We start from the raw sequence: 23,271 nt of genomic DNA, 5'->3' as shown, positions 1-23,271 counted from the left end.
AGTGGAAATCATCAGAGCTATATTTGAGAAATAAACTATAATTATCGGGGGTGCTATAATCGATGGGGTTTTAAATCCCTCAAGGAGGAGTGTACTACGAAAAGGAGACTTTAAACATTTAATTGCATACTTTTGGACATATATGATAAGGATAATGAAATCTCTGGTTATTTCTGCAGTAACCACGGATTTTATGAAACATTTTTAATAAGAAAGTTGGCAATTTTAATGATATATCTTATTTTAGCTTCTAAAAAATAGTTTTTAAATATATTATTAATATTATATTACTAATATTATATATTATTATTATTATTTAATATTCCTCGACTATAATTTATCGTTAAGATTTCATTGGTTTCCCTAAAAACAAAATTCCCCTTAAGATCTAATGGGTGTTCGAGCAACACCTTTTGTACAAGTGCGCTTTTATAAGAGAACATTTTCACAGAATTTTGTAAAACATTTTTGCCATGCATTTGTGTAATTGCATTTTCTTTTACTTATAAATATGATCTGAGAATTTGGCAAGGCGTTTGGGTTCAAAACTTTTTAATTTTGAGTGAAACGAATATACACAGCAGAATATAAAAGTATTTCAGATTCTGCTGTTCGTCTTACTCTTTGGGTAATAATTCTGAGAAGAAATAGCAATAAAAACAAACGTAAGAGATAATGGGGGCCATCATTCAAACGTTGCAACATTGTATTCATCAGAAAAGAGAGATTTGGATGGTACTCTCGACGAAATATCTCAAGAGAATCAGGAATTATTACTCAAGAGTCATAAAGCTTTCGCACTCTTTTCGGCAAAGAAATTTTTAAGTTGTGTTTATCAGTCTATTTATATTTAATGTATTCCACAAAGATAAACAATATATGCTGCAACTTACCCTTTTTGAAGTCTTCTCAATTTCCTTTTCAAAGTCTGTTAATGGCGTTAGAGACACATGCACGTCCTTAATAATATCCCGAAATGAGCTGCAAGAGCAAACAATTGTGGATTGAAATTAGGATAGTTTAGTCGTTCATTTTATAAATATTTTGTAAAAAAAAGAGGTCTCATACTGGGCTAATTGATTAGTATTATTTAACTACAATTAATCCAAAGGGTTTTTTTACTAAAATCAAATAACGAAAAACTATTTGATGGCTATTGGTTTCTCATTATGGTTTCTATATTAGGGATTTATCTCCTATTTTATGTCAATTTTATTTTGTGACATTTATATTAATAGTTACTTTTAGTCCTAATATAGTGAGTAACCCAATGAAAAATCAGGGCATTCAATGTCTAAAAACTTATTGTAAATATAATTTTATAAATTTGGAAAATTGTGTAAAAGACCTTTTCTTTGCGTTTCTCGATCCCCACCTATTGTTATCATCCAGAGCAGCGCCAGCGATGGAAATACCGCCGCTGCCGCCACCACTGGACTTGGCCGAGTCTGCCTTTCTTTTTTTTGTTGTCGAGGGATTCGATGTGCTGCCCGAAGGTAGGCTCGTTGACGAGGGAGAGCTGCCCTTTCCGGTGGTGCTTGGATTGCTAGCAGCTGCATTGGAAGATACCACAGGGCCAATGGCCATTATTCCGGCGGCCTGACTGTTTGCCGACGAGCCTGCGCTGGCCAAGTTATTGTCTCTTTCTGAATTCAAATGAATGCTGGCGGAATCGTTCAATCCAGAGCTTGAGGCGTTGTTGGTTCCATGTCCGAAATTAGAATTGCTGCTCGTGAGATTGTTGGACAATAGTATTTTGCCGGTTGTGCTTGTGCTGTCACTTCCTCCCGGATTTGTTGTGCTCAGATTTTGGGCTTGATTTGAGTGCTCATGTATTGTCGTTGTGGCTGAGCTAGCAGCTGAGCTTGTGACATGCGATGTCCCAGTTCCACTGATCCCACTCATTGTTGTCGACGTTGATGAAATTATGGGCTGGGTGCTGCTGGTTGTACTTGGCTGCACTTGAATCGACTCTTTGGCCTTCGATAGCTTGGATGACGACTTGTCTCGGGAGGACGAGGTGTTGGAAGACGTCGATGAGGCGGCTGATGAATTGGAGAAACTATTATTCGCTATATTGCTAGTGTTATCCTTGCTATCCTTATCCTTGCTAGAATTGGAGGATTTGCTTAAGCTCTTGCTGTGCTTATCCTTGTAGCTGGTACTGCTGCCAGTACTGTTTGAGTTGCCCGCCGATGATGATGATGATGATTTCGTGGTGGCGGCAGCGGTAGTCGTCGACAATTGAGACGCCGCACTACTGTTAGCTGCTCCAGTATTTGCTCCACCAGTACTGCCTCCGCTGGCTACGCTCCCAGCACTGCTGGTGCCTCCGCCAGGTAGGTTGTTATTGCTTAAACTACCGCTAGTGGTGTTATTACTACTTCCAGGTAGTAAATTACCACCATTTGGTGCACTTCCACCAGAGTTCGCAGAACTCGAAGATGGATTGGCCGCCGCCACTCCCGTCGAGGATGAAGTGCTGCTGCTACTGCTACTGCTGCTGCTCGACGATTGTTTCCCAGATGCATTGCTCTTTCGCTGCTTGGATGATGAGGATACGCCACTACCGGTTCCACTGCCACTTCCAGCTGAGTTCGCTGGATTTTGGCTACCTCCACTGGTGCCACCGCTGCTGCTGGTAATCTTAATGCTCGTTGCCGACGTGGCCGATGAGTTCATGGTGGAATCGATCTCCTTCTCGGGCGACGAACATGAATCGGATGAGGTGTCATGTTGAATGGGTTTATATGGCGGTATGGTTTTGACGTTGCCGCCCTTTTTCTGCAAAGTATCAACAATTTGAATGGAAAAATCATGAATGCCGACCTCAAATACGCACCAGTTTACTGTAGTGATGCTGGCAGTAGCCGCAATACTTGACGTTATCCAAATAATTGCCCGCCTCCTCGCAAAGCAGGCCTAGACTCTGGGCGCATGTGACATGAAACTGTTGCTTGCAGTTCGATTTGTTGCACTGCATGCAGGCGCCAAAATTTGCACGATTCGGTTTTCCAATCTCCAGGCAAATGTAGCAAGCTGAAAATTAAATCAATTAAAGATAATTACATAACAAAAATGGGTTAGAGTAAGCTAAATGACCACTCACTTTTCGAGTACCGCTCCTGCGGTATTAACGCCAGTATAATAGGTTCCATGGTGGTGACGTTCCCGAACCGAACCTCAGGGATATAGAGGGCACAGACGACGTGGGCCCAACCGGTGCTGTCGGTCTTCTTGAGGGCACCATCCCGCGAGGGACAGAGCTCGCAGCGAACGCGAGAGGTGCGCTCCTGGGACTCGCACTTGCGGCAGTACCAGGGTCCCGTGGGCACAGTCACAATCCCGTAGCATGCCTGGTGCACTGCCACCGTACAGTTTTGGCCGTCACAGTAGACGAGCGGGTTCTCCGGCCACCCCCGCTCGTCCGAACAAACGCAGCAGCCACCTACCATCTCCTTCATATCGTCCAGCTTGAACTTTTTAATTTTGACAAGCTTTTTGTTCAGGCTTGCGGAGTGAATGGTGTCTTCCTTGCTGGAGTCGAGCTCCAGTTTTGCATTGAATGTCGACGGAATTTTGTTAAAGCTGAAAGTGAAACATACATTCTTTGTTTAAGAAGGGGGAGTAAAGTATTTACGAGTGTATTTTAGCTTTGAATAAATACAATTGCATTTGAATAAGCCGATGTGAATAACAAGAAGGAAGTTAGGCAGATTCCACTTTGATTGAGATAGTTTGTATCCCTACTACTTATCACACGCGTCCCCTGCTAATAAAATTGTGTACATTATAAATATCCATCGATCTTGGGATATAGTGGTTCCGGCCTTTCTCGCTATCGACAGTAGTGCAGTCTCTATCGATGCAGGTGTCAATTCGCAAGGTCATTTGCACTCGCTGCCGCTCTCGCTCGCTCGTACACAACAATAACAAGTACCGGGCCGGCCTTATGAAATATTACTTAATTGTTTTTGTGCACATGTATTTACAAATTTAGCCTTCCACCAGCGTGTGCAAGCGAGATAGCGCCTGGGCTCCATTCGCAAAACATTTACACGCACACAATTGCTCAGGCCATGTACACACGTAAATACACAATCTCTCAATGTCAAGGCAATTTTCGACGCTTCTTAACAAATCAGCCGATTTTTTGCGTTTTTTTTTTAAATCACTTAAATAATTAAAGCTGTAAACATATCCGCCGATGCTACCGAATATTGATTTAACATTTATCACCCACAATAAAGTCCACAAATAAATTGTGATACGTTCAAGAAAAAAAAAAACCAAAACGAGCGACAACAAAATCACGCACACATATTCAGGCACGAGGCATTCCATAGCTGGTTCATTGAACTTGAATAAAATCGCTTCTCCCAAATATAAACAAAGGCGGTACCAAAAATAAATCAGGAAAATGCAGAGTATTACTCCAATTGGATTTGCAGGCTAATTGCGACGAGTGCGAGAGAGGCCCAAAATATGTGGGTCGCAGCATCTGCAGAGATTTCACAACAATACCAATAATAATAATAACGGCATGCGGGTGCTCCATTCGACCATTGCATTGGTGTGCGAGTGCGAGAGTGCGGGTCTGATTCTACCGTTATTGGGTCAGCGTGTTGCCAACTGCCGAAAAACGCAGCCATCCAGTCAGCGTGTTGCCAACTGCGCGAGAACTTAACGGTGTAAAAGCAGTAAAAGCACTAAAAACACACACATACACACACGGGAACTTAAAACGAGGCCGCTCCGCTGTGCACGCCGCTTTTGTAATGAAGAGCAATGCACTCACAGATACATACACACGCTCGCGGGGAGATGCTTTTAGTATATACATACATCACGTTATATACACGAAATGCCGGAAAAGGGGGCGCGTTTTTGGGGGGTGGAACGCTGCCATCCATGTATACTCCATTTACGGTGGAGTTTTTGGGGGCTGGAGGCGAGGGTGGTTTCTCCCACTTTTCCGAGTTTCCCTCTTAAAGCACATGAATCTTAAATTTCTATGATATTGTGTGTCTACACCCGTGCGCGGCTTGAATTTATTGATTTTTATGGGCAATTGCTTCAATTTCAGGGCTTTAAAACGTCATCAAGAGCCACCAACAAATGAAAAAACTAGTTTCGCGCGCGGCCAAAGTGGTCAAGCAACGCACAACAAAAACAGAAGGCACAACAAAAAATAAAGAAAGAAAGAAAAATATCTCTTTTTCAGGGAGCGGTCACCGAAAAACTTGAAATTCTTTCAACTTTCTTGTAGCAGTTTCTTATTGGGCGCCCAACGCCTTCACAGAATATTGATTTTCTCGATTTCTTTACCCGATTTCACACTTGGAAAGAACGTTTTTCTCAGCCAGTAGAGGCCAATTGTTGTTTTTATGGGTTTCTCCTGGCTTTTCCCAGCACTTTTCCTCGCTTTATCGAGACTTTCCAGCCGCCCACGAGCAGCAAGCGCACGCAAGTAAAATAATCAACACACCAAAACGAAAAAAGGCGCTGAACATCATCCACCAGCGCAACAACAACAGTGTGCGCGAGTATTTACAACACCAACACACACCACACACACCTTGTAACTTGTTTGTTGTTGTTTCGCTCGCACATCTGGGGCGAGCAGTGCGGCGCGAGAGAGACAACACCACCTGCTCTGTATACAAATGCAGTTAGGTGAGAGAGACAGTTTTCCAAGCTACGCAATGCTGGCGAAAAACCCGGGAAATCGAATATTTTCTGTTAATTGAACAGCACACGGTGTGCAATTTCCACGATTTCGTAAAAAGTACGAGATTTTAAGCCGTTTTATCCACTGAACGACTTAAACCCGAAATCAATCACACGTCTTCTTCTTGTTTTTGATAGTCGATAAAATCCCAAACGCCTCTTGGATGTAATAAGCAATATAGTATTTTTCCACCAATTGGAAATATACTAATAAAAATGAAATTATTTTATTTTGTTTGGTATGACAATTGGCAAGCGCATGCAGTGTTATAATTTAATTTGTTTCATTTTGAAAAAAGATTCATCCTGCAAATCTTATTGACAGTGGTATATCAAAAGGACAAACTTTTGTTTTGGTAGGTTTCCCACACTGAGTTTGGTATATTCGAGCCTTTTCTTTATGGTCACACTGCGCCATTCCTCCTCCACCCTGACGGCTGTGCATTTTAAAATCTTCGTTTTTTTACGAGAAAAAACAAGGAAAAATGTCCTCGAACGGCGACTGCTTTGTTGTTCTGCCTGCCAACTGCGCCGACGGTTCGCTAATTTTCGGTCGCAACGCTGAGGACGCCACGGCCGCAAGCGTTGCGTCTGAGGTCTGCTTCTATGATGTCAGCGAAGTGCTGGAGGGGAAGGTAACAGACGGGGAGACGAAACGAGACTCCAAACCGAAGCTCGATCAATGACTCACTCACCATTTCGCATATCTTTCAGACCGACGGTGGGGCTGCCGACTCGGAGGCTAGCGGCGGCGACGCTTTGCGTGTCATATTGCAGAAACCGCAGCCTGGTCTCTGGGGCGGAGATTTCGGGGCCAACGAACGCGGCGTGGCCATAGGGCTCACCTGGGCTGCAGGTGAAGAGGAAGCCAAGGGTAGCGATTGCCTGCTGGGCACCGATATAGTGCGGTAGGTATAGCCCGGAATTAGTTTTCTGCAAAAAAAAAAGAAACACATTTTCTAAGCGACTTTACTTTTTTCTGTAGTCTAACTTTGGCCAAGGCCAGCGATGTGGACGAGGCTGTGGACCGAATCGGAGCTTTGATTGCTACTCATGGCCATGACAACTCTAAAGTGAACTTCATTGCTTGTGATTCCGCTGCTGCCTGGTTCGTTAGCTGCTCGGGAAAAGTGTGGGCAGCCGAGAAGTTGGAGAATAGCTTCCTTCGACTGCCCTCCGGCGGACTGGTGGTGACAACCACTGTAAACAAGTCAAGCGAGGGACTTGATACATCCGCTAGTTTTGCCGCTGCCCACGATGCCGAGGCGGGGGCTCCTGGCGAGGATTGGTGTGGACCAAAGCCAGCTGGAGATGGCACTTACACCCAGCACGATATGTTTGAGACGCTACGAGCGGCCAGCAATCCGAACAGTTCGCGGGCGGCCACCGTGTCGGTGCTATCCGGGAAGGGAATTTCGTGCCATTGGTTCACGGGCACGCCCAATGCCGCCGAGTCAGTTTTTAAGCCGTTCGTTTTTGCCCCAAATCCGAGAATCTCGCCGCTGACCCAGGTGCAGGCGGAATCGGACTTGACACTGCTGCACAAGCTTCACTCGCAACGGAAGCCGGCGGCCTTGGAGCACTTGCGGAGCTTGGAACGCTCATGTGTGGACGAGCTAAATAACTACTTTTCGCTGCAGGATCATGCCAGCGACGAGTTGGACGAACTGCTCAAGGACTGTGTCGAGGCGGAGGTCAAGTTCTATCGCTAGACAAACGAAAGTGTATTTCTATATGGATACTACTCCGAAAACAAGCTTGCAAGCAGCTCTTTTGAGCCTCTGGATTTGACTTGAGCACTCTTAATGGCAAAATACCAAATAGGCTTTCTTGTGCAATTTCCTATCGATTTTATTTCGTTTATAGTTTGTATGCTTTTGCGTGATATTTCTTAAATTATTTATTTATTCTCTCTCTATCTCAGTGGCAATCTCTGACTTGATTTTAAAGTATTATGATTATGTGACATTCCCAGGCTTAGTTAAAACGATTTACATAAAACTGCATTCAAATATATACATACAATACATATATGAATACATACATACATAATTATACATTATATACATATATGGCTCTCAAATAAACGCATAAAATCTGCATTTATACAAAAAATAAAAAGGAATCATGTATTTCTTTGATGTTAAAACTAGGGAAAATCCTGACAAAAACGAAATCCTCTTGTCAGTTCAGCAGTTGACTTGTTTTAATTTATTTATTCTGTGTTAAACGGACTCTACAACCAAATTCGTCTTAAAAATAGTGCTATCATTGTGCAAGGCCTCCAGTTTGGTGATCTCAAAGTCCTGATATATCTCGCGAAAGTCCATAATATTTCGCGGATCACTGTCCTTCCAGAATCGATCGAACTCAAAGAACAGATAGCAGTAAAGCTTGTGGAAATCTTGCACTGTGCTAAAATCCTGCTTGTGCTGGACCACCAGATTGTAGAAGTGTGTCTTGGCGGCACCGGATTTAACCAAATTGAAGGCCATCGAAGTGAGATTAATGCCCACAATGGCGTAGGTGTAGCCCAAAGTGGGGTGCATAGAGTGCAGGAGCACATGCTTGGCGGCATCATTGTATTCGGTGGCAAAGTAGAGCAAATTCTCCAAACCGAGCATGCCCATTCCCCGGAAATCCGTCTTGGGATCGTCGCCCTGAAAGCCGATGTCCTGCCACTGTTTGCTCACTCGTCCTGTGAGTGGATTCTCCGGCATAAGGAGCTGCCACAATCGCAGCAGCTTCTGCTCGTGCTCGAGGTTATCGGAGTCGTACTTCTCCGCTCGCAGCTGCTCCAACTGATGCATCAGCCGGCGGTAGCCCCAGATGCTTGTCACGCAGGTGCCAAAGAGCCGGGCAAAGTCCGGATGCACATTACTCTTAATGCGCTTGGATTGCATCACAACCCGAGCAGCGCGGGGAGCTGGACAAATGCAAATGTAAATTTATATGTAAATATTATTAAATATGAGTCATTATATTTGTAACGCACCGAATTCCAGCAGCTCCCTGTCGTCCACATATGGCGCCGCCTCGTCAAGGTCAAGACCTAGGCGTCGTATTTGCGGCGTCTTGGACAATGCCAGCGATCGCTCCACCTGACTCGTCCGACTAGCACCGGCGCGAGCACCATAGCAGATCCTTTGCAACTCGGACAGCCGGGTGAATGCGTGGAGGAACCACTTGATGAACGGCCTTATGTAGCTGACAATAAAGGGTAATATCCTGTCTAGTATAAACATTTTTGCTTATGAGAGAACACCTTTGGCTGCTGCTGGGAAAGATTTCTGTTTCCCGATTCCGTTTGTTGTTTGGGTCGCCGGGTTGCCAAGGCAACCGAACCCGATTGGTTTTGTTCACAATTTAACTTGTTTTTGATATAATAAACTCTTTTTAACTTTTGTTAGTCTGTCTCTTTACAACAATAACAAACGCAATTTTTTATTGTTATAAAAAAAAGCGGTCCAGCTGATGTGGCCCTCAGATAGTGTTGGAAAAAGATACAAGTTATTCCTAGGGTGGCAACTCCGTTATAGAGCAAGTGGTGCGGTCATACAGTGACTGGCAATTATCGAATTATCGGTTCGGTTGCAACGCAGCCGAAGGTGCTGCCGAAGGCTGCCGAAGTCTATGTTGTTCGCTCTCGAACACTCTACATTCTACACGAGAATTCGACCCCAAGCATGTAAAACTTTGTTTTGACATTTTACTTTGAAGTTCAGAGTGACCAAGGGGAAAATATAAAAAAATATCAATATTGGGCAAAAAATATCGATATATTTAGGTTTTGAAGCAGAATTGATTATAGTGGGAAAATAGCTGAATTGGCAATACTGATTCGGTCGCGGCGGCACATTTCAAACACGTTCGTCGAACACATTCTCTCTCGGTTCGGTTGCAACGAACCCGAAGTTCGGTTGCAACGGAGCCGAAGGTGCTGCCGAAGGCTGCCGAAGTCTATGTTGTTCGCTCTCGAACATTTTACATTCTACACGAGAATTCGACCCCAAAAACGAGAATTCGACCCCAAGCATGTAAAACTTTGTTTTGACATTTTACTTTGAAGTTCAGAGTGACCAAAAACAAAAATATGGCGATTTCGATATTTGGGCAAAAAGTATCGTTATACTTAGGTTTTGAAACACGCAAGATATAGTGGGAAAATAGCTAAATTGGCAACACTGGGGGGCAGCCACATTAACCGCGGGAGGAAATTTCACCGCTTTCCTCTTTCACCGCCGGCCCAAATCACCACGTGGTCACCCGAGGCTGGACGTGCTCCAGGTAACTTCCTACGACTGCAATACTTTTCGCAACTTCACACCACATGCTTGTAGATCTCCACAAGCGTCTGAATGGCTGCCTCCCGCACATTTACAATGCGGTCACCCAGAAGGGCGCTTACAGACTTAATGTAGACGCGCACGCTCAGCTGCTGGTTGCCATACTCGTTTAGAGCATTTACTACGGTCTACAAGAACTCCTCGCGCACCTTGGCGTTCTTGTGTTTGAAACATCTGGTGGCCAGCTTGTCGATCAGCGTCTGCGGCGGCAGCACTCGGTGCTCCATGAGATCCCGCAGCAGCAGTTGGGCCTTCTCACGCACCGTGTCCCGGCTGTCCCCCAGCCGGTCGATCACATGTGGCAGCACGGTGGCTGTGTACGCATTGAAGTCGCTGCCCAGCCGCTTAATCAGCTCCGCGAAGGCCTCCAGCGACTTTTGTATGTAATTTGTAATCTTAAAGTTACTGCCCGTCAGCCACGGCATGAGTCCGTTGATGGATGAGGTCTGTGCACACAATCGAGTTTGTGTCGTCGCTCAGGAATGTCACCAGATCCTCGGGCAGCTGCACCTTCACTCGCATATCCGCCTTGGGCATCTGCTGGATGAACCCGTTCAGGTCGCTGGGTTTGCGGTAGGCCATCGCGTCTCGGATCTATTCGTTCCCTTGCGCTGCTTCAACTATGTAAACGTTCTCCCATATTGTATTATTGTATTATCTTCTGTAAGCCGTCTACTGTTTTATAAGAGCGGGCAAATATTGTTACAATTTTTTCCTTATCGGCACAATATTTCAGTAACGTATGTATTTATGTATGGCAATAGCCACCCAGAGGTCAACTTGCGGTTTAGTATTATAAACAACCAAATATGTACAAAATGTAATTTATTTAAGATTAAAAAAATAAAGGAACTAACAAATAGAAATAAAAAAAAAAAAAAAAAATACTTTGTTGACAACCGCTTATATTTGAAAACAAGACTTTCACACCGTTTATGCTTTCTTTTGGAAAATTATAAAGTCATCGAGTGATTTCGGGAATCCGTTGATAAGAGATTTTAACCTTCACCCCGAAACCCCTGATTTACGTCACGCTGTTTAAATATTCTAAGCTCTTAGCTACGAACTGAACTTTTTTCAGCTAAGTGCTAATTGCAAAACGAATAAATTAGTAATTTTAAATTGATTTTTGGTTTATATTAATATTGTTTTTTACCAAAATTAATATAGGCCCTGCCTTCTTCATTGCAAATGAATATAATTTCCCAATTCCCAAAATTGCTTATAGCAACTTTATCTGCTCTCTGCCTAGATTACACGTTTCCGCAAATTACTGTTCATAGGAGATCCATAATTTTAAACTCCAAGACAATGCGAAAGACAAATTTTTAATTCTTTTTTGCACCCCGCCCTGAATATACTAGGTTCATGGTATTTTCAAGTATTTTCATTTCGCGTCTCGATAACATCGGTACTATCGATAGCGCATCCTATCGTTTCCTAAAAACAATAATAAATTGTGAAAAAATGATTAAAACTGAAGTCTGGCTCAAATAAAACGAATTTTTGGAGTTATTGTAAACCAAAACAAGTTGTCCAACCCGTTACACACTTGGGAGACGCAGAGAATTTAAAAAAAGTAAACATTTCGGAATACGTGGTAGTGCTCTTCCGACCAATGAAGTAACCAGTCTTTAGAATTGATTTTGTCAGGAAATGAAGCGCAGAGCCGAGACCGCCAAACCCAAATCATTGCCCTACCGGGTGGTGGAAGCGCCAATAAAAGTTACCGAAAATGAGAGTGTCAGTACGGAGGAGAAAATAAAGAATCTAAATCATAAAATGAACGTGGTCATTCTGAACCAAAAGAAAATACTTCAAGTTTTGCGGTAACTATTCGAACTATTACACATGTTCTTAAAATGTTATTTTATTTTTTTAGCCAATTGACTGCGCATCCCATCGATATGTTGGGTCCTCAGGATATAAAAACAGACGATTCGGACCTGTGGACGCCGCAACGATTCCCATTGACCGAGTTGGAGCAAATGGAGGCGTTGGAGGAGGATATGAATGACCCTGTGAAGGCATCAGTCTATGTACGTTGTTATATTCTGAAACCGGATTTCGATCCAGAGGCTTGAATTTGAAATATTTTCTAGGTGGAAACCATGAAAGATCTCTTGAAACCTGGCGGAATATTCCGAGCTGGCGGTCTACAGAAAAACTTTCATCTTATACTCCGCGTTGATTTCATGGTCATGTTCAATTTGGATGGCATTCACCACAAGATACCTCTGAAGAAGTTTGCCAATTTTAGCAGAGCCCTATACAGTAAATTATTTATTTATTTTGTTGCTAACATAACTTACATGTATATCTTAAATTTCAGAAGTTCTCAAGCGTGATGAAGCCTATGTCATGGATGACTATATCGCTGAAATCAGGACGACTTTCCGCGTTTATAAAAATAGAAATAATAAGAGGGCGTCGGTGGTTAGACGAAAAATGAAGGAGGCCGAAGCCCATATAGAGCCTGAGCTAGACTTCGAGGAAATTATATGCTCTGAAACTAGCGAGTTTATAGATGAATTTGATTGACCTAATTATTCTTTAATAATGAAACATAGAATATTAATTAATATAAGTTAGTTGTTAATAAGGAACAACAATACAATGCCCCTGTTTCTTTTGCACATTAGTTTTTATACATATTTTACAGGCTCAAAAAAGACACCAAAAACAAGGTACATATATCTTCTATCATCATGAAATTTATAAATATGTTAAATAAAAAGAATAAAAAAGTGAATATAATAAAGAATATTGTAAAATAATAAATAAAAACAAAAAATTTGGTTGTGCGTCGGCCGGGAATCGAACCCGGGTCAACTGCTTGGAAGGCAACTATGCTAACCATTACACCACCGACGCCATATGAGATACGGTTGTCATTTACCCATTTGACAGTCAACAGCACAAATGGTCTGGACCGTTTATCGACAGTCACCATACGCGTATGGTCACATCTTAAATTTCCGTTAAATTTAAACAGACGAAATAAAAATTGCAGGTAGCTAAATTAATAAGATTTAAAGTTATTATGTGTGAAGAGATTATACTACATTTTTATTAGTTAAGTTGTTACTAACTATGACCTCTAAAATGTAATTTATAGAAATATTGTTAAATTGTTTGATTGATGCCAGAAGGAAAGTAAAGGTTTGGTACAGGCAATGGCTCAAAAGGTGTAAGAGTTTTGCATTTTTATAACCGTTTGATCTCGCTGATTTTTATTTTATTTTTTGCATTCGAGCTCTGAACACTAACAAGAAATTATAGTTTTTAACCTAAACTACTTTAATGAAAAGTGTTGATACCACTAATCTGCAAAGAGTTTTTAGATAACGATGCCTAAGCGCCAATTTGAAGTAGTCAACTAGTTATGTTAATGGATCAGGCAGCTCCTATACTTTAGCATTTGCTTTGCTTAGAATAAGAATACATAGGAGGAGCTTCTATTACCATTTTCTTGAGTTGAGCAAAAGTCCCAATATAAAATATAAATTCGGGAAAGGTCGTTGTCATGCATTTAGAGTATCTGTCTCCGTGGCCGTAATTCCGGAAACGGTTCTAAAGAGGCTTCTTCCGAAGGTCCTGTGCCAAGTGACTGAGGCGGTTCGCACTAGAACCACTTTTTTGATTTCCCAAAAATTGGGTCACAGACTTGAGTGGCCCATAGATGATATATCTCAGAGTTAACGGCTTTGGACGTCGACCTTGCATATCTCAGTAAGGGGGAGCGATTCGAACTGCAAGTAATAAGGATTTGGGACCAATTTATATATTTATTTTTAAAACCGGAATTAATGAATAAAATGAATATTAGAGTACAAAACGAAGAAATAGAGGCTATAAAGAATATATATATTTTTTTTTAATTTATCCTTTTGGATGCTGAAAACACTTGTTAAAAAAAAATCATCGTGAATATAGTCACTTGTTCACTAAACTTTTCTTTAATATTTAATAAATATTATAAACCCTTATAAATTCTAAAATATTTACGATTGAATAACTTTCGATGCATTTGAAAAGTTTTAATCCTCTCTGAATCCACTCAGAGCTAAGAGCTCACCCCTTTTATAAAAGTCTATCTTCATTGTTGATTTCAATTTTTGCACTTTCGAAAAAAAAGTACTTTTCAAATGAGATTAAAATTTACACACGCACACACATACCCCCGACCCATTGAGGCATGTCTTTGAAGGGATTTCCCCGACGTTACCCTAATGTCCGGTGTCAACACACAGCGGTTGGACAGCGAAGGGGAAGCGGCAGTGTGATAAGCATTTCGATCCTACTTTGCCTCTACCTCAACAATGCGCTGGGGTTTTTAATTAGAATTCGAATAACAAAAAAAAATGGAAAGTACTCAGCCAAAAAAGAGCAGAGGGGTGAGAAGAAACCCTTGCGGACGGGGGCAATTGCGTGTAATGATATCGCAGATCGGACCGGGACTCAAACTATATATGTACCTATATAGGGTTGTCAGTTGACGAGGCGGTTACGCTTGATTGTGTTATATGACGTGTGCATAATTCTCCAAGTGCCGGCCAATTTCAGGTCAGTTTGGCTAGTTGCACTTGGTCTGACTTGGTTTACACAGTGAAAATGTACTAATAATAAGTCAACGGTTATATGCTAGGGTCTTTCTGAGAAAATTATAGGCCACATACATACATACATATATATTCATTCAGCAGGAAATAAGAAATTGGGAACTCCAAATTGTAGCTTAGAAATCAAATTATCTGCACCCTATTTGGGTTTCCATAAAGTCATATTTCGTATAAAATAGAAAGGCCATAATTGTATTATCTTAGCAAAAAGATCATCAGCCATAGAAGGCCTGAAGCTTTCAGCCCACAAAATTGCCAATGCAAGACAACTTGATAAAATTGAAAACTAATTTGTTTACACAGCTGCATAAAACGAGCAGCGCCGGCAACGATAACAACGTAGAAACAATGAGCAGAGGGACTAGAGGAGGGCTTCTCCAGGCGAAGGCAAAACAATTTGTTTATCATGGTAGCCTTAGTGAGGTTGTCTGATGATGAGGCAACACACACAGGCACACAAGCAGCACAGGATAGGACGGGCACGGGAAAAGGGACAACAAACAAACAGAGTTCGGGTAAGGAACAAGACGAGGATGAACTCGGCAATACATCAGGGGTGGCCAGAGATGGGGTACACTTGAATAAATTGGTGAACAATTTTTATGAGATTTAATAAGAATAATATCTTATATTTATAATGAAGTCTTCTTATTCAGAAGGAGGCACTCTATCAGTAGTCAATGCTGAACAAGGTTTACCATGAGTACCAATTTGGCTCTAAAACCATTTGGAAACTCTACTGATATTAATGATCAAAAACACAATCGGTCTTAAAATCAAAAATATCTTTTTTTGAATTTTTTATACACAACAATTATATTTTTAAGTGCATCATATTTTGACACCCCTGTCATTTGTGAGCCCCGTAAAATATGCAGCGAATACTGCAAGCGCCTCTTAATGGAGTTGTTTTCGAAAATAAAAAAGGGAAGCGGAAGGTGAGGAGGAGGAGGAAATCCTAGACAGTGCAAATATTTGAATTTGTCCTTTGCTAATGCTTAAAAATTATGCTGGTTGACAAATTCCTCTGGCCCGCAAACTATTCTATTCCTTTTTTTAAAACCATATTTGCTGAGCTCGTTTCGGTTGCAACAAATCATTAATTAGACTTAGAAGTGCTACGAGGTAATCCTCATGGTGCGGAGTTGGTTATTCCGGCACATCATGGTGGAACTTGTGCAGCTGGCGCCTCAACCCCTTTTATTGCCGCTGCTGCGCTCCTCCTGCTTCTGCCCCTGAAGCGAAACACTTGTCTCTGCATCAAACATCAACACCTTCCATTGTCAAGCATTTGGGCAATAATTCCGCTTAAACAGATAAACGGGCGACCGAATCAAAAAACAATTCAATGTCTGTTTGCAGAGCGTGGCCCGGAAACATTGAATTTAACCCTCCCCGGCCTCTAGGGGGTAAACTTAATAAGCTTATGGCACCCCAAAAATGCAACCCTGTCTGGCCAAAACTTTCACCAGGGCGCGCTCCTATTGGTCGCAGCTTTAGCTCCGCCCCTTTTGCTGTACCTTTTGATGTGGCGCCGCCATTGAAAGACACGATATATGCATAGTATATCCACAACCACCCCTCGGTGCGCTCTTCTTATCAGACCGTGTGTCCTGCAGAATATCCAGGACCAAGCCCAGGCATTCGCTTCCCGGCGGTCTCAGAGTTCGCAACGCAGCGCGCTTCGATGACAGTGTTCGCGGTACCTTTGGATCTATAGGGATTATTGGGGTGTTGTCTACTTCGTCCTTCCACTAGGTCGTGTGTGTGCAAATATTTAGTGCTTGGTGGTGATGTGCAATTCGAACAATTTCCCAGAAATTGGTAGAATATAATATTTGTTTGGATTAAACTCTAGTCAGGGGACTATTTATTGGATATTTCACAGTGTTTGAGGTGAGTTTAAGAGTCATTAAGTTATTAATCTCTAATTGTAAAATCATAATAAAATATAATCTTTAAATATTGATCAAAGAATTCTAGGTTAATTTTGTAATTCTTTAAACACTTAACTTTCATGGAATTTGTAACAAAATTTTAATTTCAGACAAGATGTTAATATGATTTGTGTTTTATAATTATTTTTCTGTTTTAAATGTTTAAAAAATGTGCAAAAAATGTTGAAATGTATGCTGTAAAAGGTAAACTCTAAGCTCAAATTATGAATTATTTATTATTAGGATTTAATCAGCTTTCTTGTTTACCGTTTCCTTCATAAATAACTTGTATATCCATGTAAATGCCACTTTTCATATCTATTAGCTTCTAAACTATATCTTATCTAATCGAAATAATGTTGGACATGTTTATGATCAATATCAGAACAACAAAAAGGTGATAAAACCAGAAAATAACCCCTGCTTTATGTACTAAATCCACTTTCAGATAGATACCAGAGTCAAAAAACGGCGACACGCGTTGCACTTGTCCAACTTTGTGTCCCCTTCTTAAATATAGCGGCACGTGCTGGTCACGCGTCGCCCATCAGCGAATCGGAAGTATTAGCTTCACCGTTATGCACTTAGCAGGCAATTACAATTAAATCGGCAAACAAAAGCGCAACAGATTTTCGAGATCGCCTGACACAATGTTTTCCATGGACAACTTTGACTTGGAGGCCACAATGGCGCGACACTTCTTTGAGGGATCGCAGGCCACCAACGCCTCCACCTCCAGTTCCGAGTACTTTTTCGGGGACGAGCACAGCTCGGAGAGCGACGACGAGGATGATGCCTACAGCAGTGGCTTCAACAGCGATCAGGAGAACAACGAGAAGACGTAAGGACCAAAGGTTCCACTGGGGTTGTCGAAATTATATCAATAAAAACATTATTATTTTTTAAAAAGTAAAAGTGAAATATTTGTACTATTTGACAACCCTAGTTTGTAGCCAGGACTCGCCCATTAATCGTCTCTAGCTTTTCCCTATTTAGCCGGCGGAGCCACAAGCCGCGGCGCTTGAAATGCGCTTCCCAAATGGCCCAGCAGCGGCAGGCGGCCAATCTCCGAGAGCGCCGTCGGATGCAGAGCATCAACGAGGCATTCGAAGGCCTGCGTACCCATATTCCCACGCTGCCCTATGAGAAGCGACTGAGCAAGGTAAGTACCTAAAAATATATTATTTAAAGGATATTATTTAAGATAAGATAAGATAAGATAAGATAAGATATTATACCCTCGCAGGGTATTATAATTTCAGTCAGAAGTTTGCAACGCAGTGAAGAAGACGTTTCCGACCCCATAAACTATATATATTCTTGATCAGCATCAACAGGGGATTCTTTCTAGACATGTCCGGAAGAAATCGATTTTTTTTGCCATTTTTGCGAAATTTGATAAGGGGTTACATCATTAAAATTTTTGATTTTGAAAAAAAATTGAATTTTCAAAATTTTTAAATGAAGTATGCAGATTTATTAACTGTAGAAAATCTTGCACAGAACTGTTTTCCGATTTAAAATTAATAATCTTTTGGCAGAGATGTGATATTTTTAATTTTAAAATAATCAAGAATTTTTAAATATAAAAAATCCGATTTTATAATACAAAATAATATTTTTCTAAGTCAAGGAATCATTTCCGACCCCATAATCCATATATATTCTTGATCAGCATTAACAGGCGAATCTATCTAGACATGTGCGGAAGAAATCGATTTTTGGGCCATTTCTGCGAAATTTGATAAGGGGTTGCATCATTAAAATTAGCAAAAATGGCCAAAAATTTTGATTTCTTAAAATTTTAAATTTGGTATGCAGTTTTTTTAAATTAATAAAAACTAACACAAAACTGCTTTCCGAATCGAAATTCATACATTTTTGGCTTATATTTTAATTGTTACCTGCAAGGGTATACAAACTTTGGCTGGCCAAAGTTAGCTTTCTTTCTTGTTTAAGGATAAGATTTAAGTTAGGAATTTTAGATATAGGAGAAGATTCCTTAGAGGCTCTATCAGAATATATGTTTATATGGATATGTAACATATATATTATTATTAAGATTGTAAGATCTTCCTTCTTCTTCAGCAATCTTATAAGCAGAAGGATGATAGCTAGATCGTGATGTCTGGTAATACAAAAATTTACTTAACACAGTTCTAAACAAGAAAGAAAGCTAACTTAGGGAAGTTAAAGTTTGAATACCTTCAGTTTGCAATTAAAAAGGGAATCGATTTTTAAACTATGCCAAAAAGTATTAATTTCAATTCTGAAAGCGGTTCTGAGTTCATTTTTATCAAGTTATAAATCTATATATATATTATTTTTAAAACTCCTCAAATTCGTTTTACCCATAGGTCGATACCCTCAAGTTGGCCATTAGCTACATAACCTTCCTCAGCGAAATGGTAAAGAAGGACAAGAATGGCAACGAGCCTGGTTTGAGCTTGCAGCGCAATTACCAGAAGGAGCCGCCCAAGAAAATCATCCTCAAGGATCGCAGTGAGTTGTCAATCAATCAATTTCCCAGCATAATAACCTAACAAAACGTGGGCGGTGGGTTCGATACACATTTAATAACATAATTCGACCGGGGCCACTGGCCTTATTCAAAGGTTATCTGCGGAGGGTACGATTTTGTTTCGATCAGAAACACACGGGGAATGCTCGACTGCATTTCGGCCAGACCCGATGGGTCTTCCTCTGCCTGCCTGAGTGTAACTAATTAGAATTTTCACACTTCTCGCCCGGGGTTTTTGGGTTCGCATTGCGGGCTTTGCGTGACTGCCAGTCAAGCAAATTGTTTTGCTCATTGCCATCGCATCGATCACCGAGGCTGCGGATGTGGATGCGGCATGGCAGGGTTTTCACAAGTTTCGCCCGGGATACAATGGCCGTGGATTAGGGGTTTCCGTGTGCGCCAGCCAGCTCATAAAAGTTGCTTTGGTCACGGTTTTTTGGTTAATAATTTTCCTATTCAAAATGTATGACACTGCAGCCTGCAAAGAGTTCCCTTTGGCCAAAGGATCTACGGAAAGCATCTGCATAACTAATAGCCCGGCACTTGGAACACTAAAAGGGGTGTCGGTTTGGGGATATGCAAGGGGTGTCCTTTATTATTGAGTGTTATGTATAGCTCTTAAAAAATGGCATTGCTTTTTTTTATATATATTTTTTTTTGTATTCATGTGTGTCAAAACACAAATTTGAACTGGTTAAAGTTGTGTTTGAACTGGTTTTTGGTTGTGGAGAAGTCTCATCAGTGGATAAAATTATAGGGGAATATATAGCTTTGGGAATTGTTTTTATTAAAAAAAAACTATAATTATGTTTAGAAAAAAACTTGCATTTGAAAGGGATGTCATTGGTTATTTATATAAACACAATTATTATGAGAACATTATTATTATTAATTAATCATTAACAAACAATTCTTGGGTTTTGTATGTTGAGTGAGTTATTCGATTTATTTTACTTATTTTAAATTATTATTAAATATACATATATATATATATTCTTATAAATATATATAATATATTTATTTTTGATTTATTAAAATACCTGTTCATAATTTCACTTGTTAATTTACTATTCTCCCCTAGTGTGTGTTGAGTGATTTTTTATTATATTTTCAATCTATTCATAGTTTCTATAGAATAAAAAAATATTTTGATTTGATTTATAGTTGTCCTCTTTTTAGACCTATTTATAATAGTACCTTTCGATTTGCTCCAGACAAAATGAACATGCAAGCTCTGATGTGAAATTAGTTTCTAGCTGATAAAGGTCCCACATGCATTCATTCACCTTGCCCGGGCAACCACCTACTCCTCCTCCTCTTCCACATCCACACACAGATACAGAGAGCGGGGGAGTGAACAAAATAGTAACAATAACAGGAACAACAAAGCCCAATCGACATAATCATAGCGTGGGAAATTCGTTACACTCCGGCAGATGGCTGCCGTCGTCGTTGTCGCCGCTTAAAGGCCAAATGGAAGCCGAGCGGGCCAGGGGAGAGGTGTGGGGAGCTGGCCATGTTGATGGCAAAAGCGTTTTCATGCTTAACTGGCATTAAAAATGTTGCAGCAAAAACAAAAACAACATCGAACCCATTGCATACTCGCATACAGATAAAAATCGCAAAAAGTTTCCTTCAGGGGGCGAAGAAGAGCTCCCATTTAAATGGGTGCAAAGATGGATCAGGGGCTGGGGGCTCTTGGCACGCGCCTGGCATATGTTCACACCGAACTTGCCGGGTTGCGGAGGCTGGACGAGGACGAGGACGGGAGCGGAAACGGAAACAGGGTTGGGGTCGCATATTTGAGCAACACCCGCATGAGGCACTCGAAAACTGCGAGAGCTACAAATTGCCCGACTTGGGTGCGAATGGTGGGATGTGGTTTCTGATTGGATGCGGCACACAAGGACAGCGAAGGGCGGAGGACATGGATTTCGGTCTGGGCTTTGGTTTTGGTTCTGTTTGTCCAAGGCAAATGACGAGCGCGCAGCGGGGTGGCAGCTGCAACAACAAGCCGGGACATCCGCAACCCCTCGGGTTTGGAGACGAACGAACCCTTTTCCATATTTGTTTGCCCTGCCTCGTTGATGGCCCTATAATGTGGCTGCTAATGGCATTTGCTCAGTTTTTGGCAACAATTTTAATTGTTTGGGCGGCGCTTGACTCCTGTCCGAGGAATCGTTGTCCTTTGGGAAAATCTTTTAAAAGTTATGCTAAGGTGTTTGATATTTTTCCTTATGGAGGTTTAATTTATGATTTATTTAAATTAATACTAGTAAATAATAGAAGTTCTATATAAATGGATCTAAGTTTGAGGTCACAAAATCAAACATTTAAGCAAACATTAGTTTTAGATAATTTTTTAGCATTTTATTTAAGTTTTATCTTTCCAATTTCAATTCGTTTAACATGGCTTAATGTTTTCTAATCATCATTCCCCTCTTGCTATCTCCTGCTTACAGCTGGCGGCGTGGCCCACTCGTTGTCCTGGTACCGCAAGGGCGATCGCTATCCGGGCAGCAAACTCTATGCCCGCACCTGGACTCCGGAGGATCCTCGCGGCCCCCTCTCGCAGCCCCAGCCGCTGTACAACAACAGCAACTCGAACCAGAACCAAAACAGCAACCAGAGCAGCGACGAGTTCAGCGGCAGCGCCGATATGTCCGATCACGGAGCCGCGGCCAGCATCTTTGGCGGCAGCAGCAATGGAATGTGAAAGGTGGATTCAGAGAGAGAGAAAGAGATTCAAGGGAAATCCAACTAGTCAAGCTTTGCTAGTCAACGGCATCTAACACATATTATTAACCAACCTAATAATTATATGACGAAAACATGTTCTGTGGTATTTAATTGCTCTAAGTTCGCTAATATCTAAATGTTATACTTAGTGGTTTAGTTTAAATCGAATAAACATTTCAAACAAAGCTATCCTGGCCACTAATTGCAGTTCAAGTGCCAAGGGCAAAGGAGTAATTCGAGGATAAATTATATAGTTATCAGCACGGGCCCGCTATTGAACACCTGGTCCTGGTTGTCCTCGTGGCCTCTACTCTACACCCTGCCATTGTCGATATCATTAAATAATAAAAAAAAGAGGGCGAACAGACAAATATCACAAGGGACAAGTGCAGTTCTTGTTTTTTTCCCGCTTTGGGGGTGGGTGTGCACTCGAAAAATAATAAATTAATTCTGAATACAAAAAGTTATTTAAAAATACCCTCAAAATGTATGGAAACCTTTGAATTGTTTTCTGTTATCAATCATTTTTTCAAGTGCAAGGCTTTGGGTGTTCAGTTCAAACTAGAAAATTATTTCCGGTCTTTCGCCATGCATGCCGCACACCTCTCCGGGAATATATCATTTAAAAAAATAACGAAAAATTATTATTTTTTAAGCGTTTTTATTTGGCAGAGTGAGCGTGCCATTTAAAACATCATTATGACTGTCAATCGATGGACTCAATGGACAGCTGTTGTCCTCGCGCCGCGTTTGGCTGAGCAATTCAGATGTTTATCTGCAATTAGGATTAGCCCCTCGGCAGGGGTGTTTCCCTGATGACGTGATTGAGCGCTGCGATTGTGCGGCAAGCCAGTTGATCTATCAATTCGATCGTATGTAAATTAATGCCTTCTGTTTAAGTCGCTCTGGCGGTCAAGGATTTAATTAACCGCCAGCGGCGACAGCTGCGTGAGGATGTCAAAATCGGATAAGATCAGTGGTGAGGTGGCGATTATTTGTATGAAAAATAAAGCTAAATTAAAATGTATGTTTTGTGGTGACAGCTTGCCAAATATTTGATTTATTTCGCGTTTTCTTTGTTACATAATTTTTTGGGAAAAATCAACAAGCGATTAAATTATATTTATTTTAACTAACTTAAGTCACTTGGACACTTTATTTATGTTTATTAATTTTCTTAAGTTACTTAAAAATTTGTAGAAAAAAGTTTTAGCTGTAATAATTAAGATCATGCAAATTATCACTAAAATTAAAAGACTAATCCCCAATAACAGTTTACAAAATTATTAGTATTTTAGGAATATATCTCCTTTCAAGTGATTATAATTAATAAAGTAAAAATCAAAGCATGCTGCGAATGTAATTAGTGCAAAAAG

At 41.0% G+C, this 23,271-nt stretch overlaps 5 protein-coding genes, 1 long non-coding RNA gene and 1 other non-coding gene across 19 annotated transcripts in view; 4 read left to right on the top strand and 3 right to left on the bottom strand.

Annotated features, from left to right (window-relative positions):
- Alh (coiled coil domain containing protein Alhambra) overlaps positions 1–5,863 on the bottom strand; it is a 29,867-nt gene extending 24,004 nt beyond the window's left edge. For 4 of the 7 annotated variants that reach the window (XM_070287572.1, XM_070287573.1, XM_070287575.1 and 1 more), the window contains exons 1-4: positions 3,110–3,588; positions 2,843–3,039; positions 1,349–2,784; positions 894–981 (exon numbers count right to left, since the gene is read on the bottom strand). In XM_070287572.1, coding sequence (XP_070143673.1) covers positions 894–981; positions 1,349–2,784; positions 2,843–3,039; positions 3,110–3,464 — 2,076 coding nt within the window. In that variant the 5' untranslated portion in view covers positions 3,465–3,588. Of the gene's footprint in view, positions 1–893; positions 982–1,348; positions 2,785–2,842; positions 3,040–3,109; positions 3,589–5,578 lie in introns of those variants that run through there. The other 3 variants (XM_017175960.3, XM_017175962.3, XM_017175961.3) reach the window with 2 other exon arrangements.
- A 269-nt stretch (positions 5,864–6,132) lies between these two features.
- LOC108081196 (secernin-3) lies at positions 6,133–7,851 on the top strand. The gene is made up of 3 exons (XM_017176262.3): positions 6,133–6,365; positions 6,445–6,638; positions 6,716–7,851. Exons 1-3 carry the CDS (start codon positions 6,216–6,218, stop codon positions 7,440–7,442), a joined length of 1,071 nt encoding a protein of 356 aa, XP_017031751.1. The 5' UTR covers positions 6,133–6,215; the 3' UTR covers positions 7,443–7,851.
- A 67-nt stretch (positions 7,852–7,918) lies between these two features.
- LOC108081197 (ELMO domain-containing protein 2) lies at positions 7,919–9,231 on the bottom strand. The gene is made up of 2 exons (XM_017176263.3): positions 8,726–9,231; positions 7,919–8,656 (listed from the first exon to the last, which is right to left on the bottom strand). Exons 1-2 carry the CDS (start codon positions 8,973–8,975, stop codon positions 7,956–7,958), a joined length of 951 nt encoding a protein of 316 aa, XP_017031752.1. The 5' UTR covers positions 8,976–9,231; the 3' UTR covers positions 7,919–7,955.
- Positions 9,232–9,843: 612 nt separating this feature from the next.
- On the top strand, positions 9,844–10,220 carry LOC138928967 (uncharacterized). Its single transcript, XR_011445376.1, has 2 exons — positions 9,844–10,017; positions 10,071–10,220. It is a non-coding gene; the product is annotated as an uncharacterized lncRNA (long non-coding RNA).
- Positions 10,221–11,495: 1,275 nt separating this feature from the next.
- Positions 11,496–12,693, top strand: LOC108080946 (uncharacterized). 3 transcript variants are annotated; one of them, XM_017175855.2, is made up of 5 exons: positions 11,496–11,655; positions 11,730–11,905; positions 11,959–12,115; positions 12,179–12,350; positions 12,409–12,693. In XM_017175855.2, the coding sequence occupies exons 2-5, from the start codon at positions 11,733–11,735 to the stop codon at positions 12,615–12,617; spliced, it is 711 nt and encodes a 236-aa protein (XP_017031344.1). In that variant the 5' UTR covers positions 11,496–11,655; positions 11,730–11,732; the 3' UTR covers positions 12,618–12,693. The 3 variants fall into 3 exon arrangements, with proteins under 3 accessions (XP_017031344.1, XP_017031342.1, XP_017031343.1); XM_017175853.2 differs by having other exon boundaries at positions 11,715–11,905; XM_017175854.3 differs by having other exon boundaries at positions 11,497–11,905.
- Positions 12,694–12,878: 185 nt separating this feature from the next.
- TRNAG-UCC (transfer RNA glycine (anticodon UCC)) lies at positions 12,879–12,950 on the bottom strand. Its single transcript has one exon. It is a non-coding gene; the product is annotated as a tRNA-Gly (tRNA).
- A 3,391-nt stretch (positions 12,951–16,341) lies between these two features.
- Fer1 (48 related 1) lies at positions 16,342–22,200 on the top strand. 5 transcript variants are annotated; one of them, XM_017175861.3, is made up of 5 exons: positions 16,342–16,594; positions 17,088–17,476; positions 17,617–17,797; positions 18,993–19,137; positions 21,619–22,200. In XM_017175861.3, exons 2-5 carry the CDS (start codon positions 17,286–17,288, stop codon positions 21,870–21,872), a joined length of 771 nt encoding a protein of 256 aa, XP_017031350.1. In that variant the 5' UTR covers positions 16,342–16,594; positions 17,088–17,285; the 3' UTR covers positions 21,873–22,200. The 5 variants fall into 5 exon arrangements, with proteins under 5 accessions (XP_017031350.1, XP_017031349.1, XP_017031351.1 ...); XM_017175860.3 differs by having other exon boundaries at positions 17,084–17,476; XM_017175862.3 differs by having other exon boundaries at positions 16,343–16,594; positions 17,084–17,476; positions 17,632–17,797.
- Positions 22,201–23,271: the final 1,071 nt, after the last annotated feature.

Source organism: Drosophila kikkawai, chromosome 3R (assembly GCF_030179895.1).
Source record: "Drosophila kikkawai strain 14028-0561.14 chromosome 3R, DkikHiC1v2, whole genome shotgun sequence".
Taxonomy (NCBI): Eukaryota; Metazoa; Arthropoda; class Insecta; order Diptera; family Drosophilidae; genus Drosophila; species Drosophila kikkawai.
The sequence above is the reverse complement of the archived record's forward strand: the minus strand, read 5'-3'. Positions and strand labels throughout refer to the sequence as shown.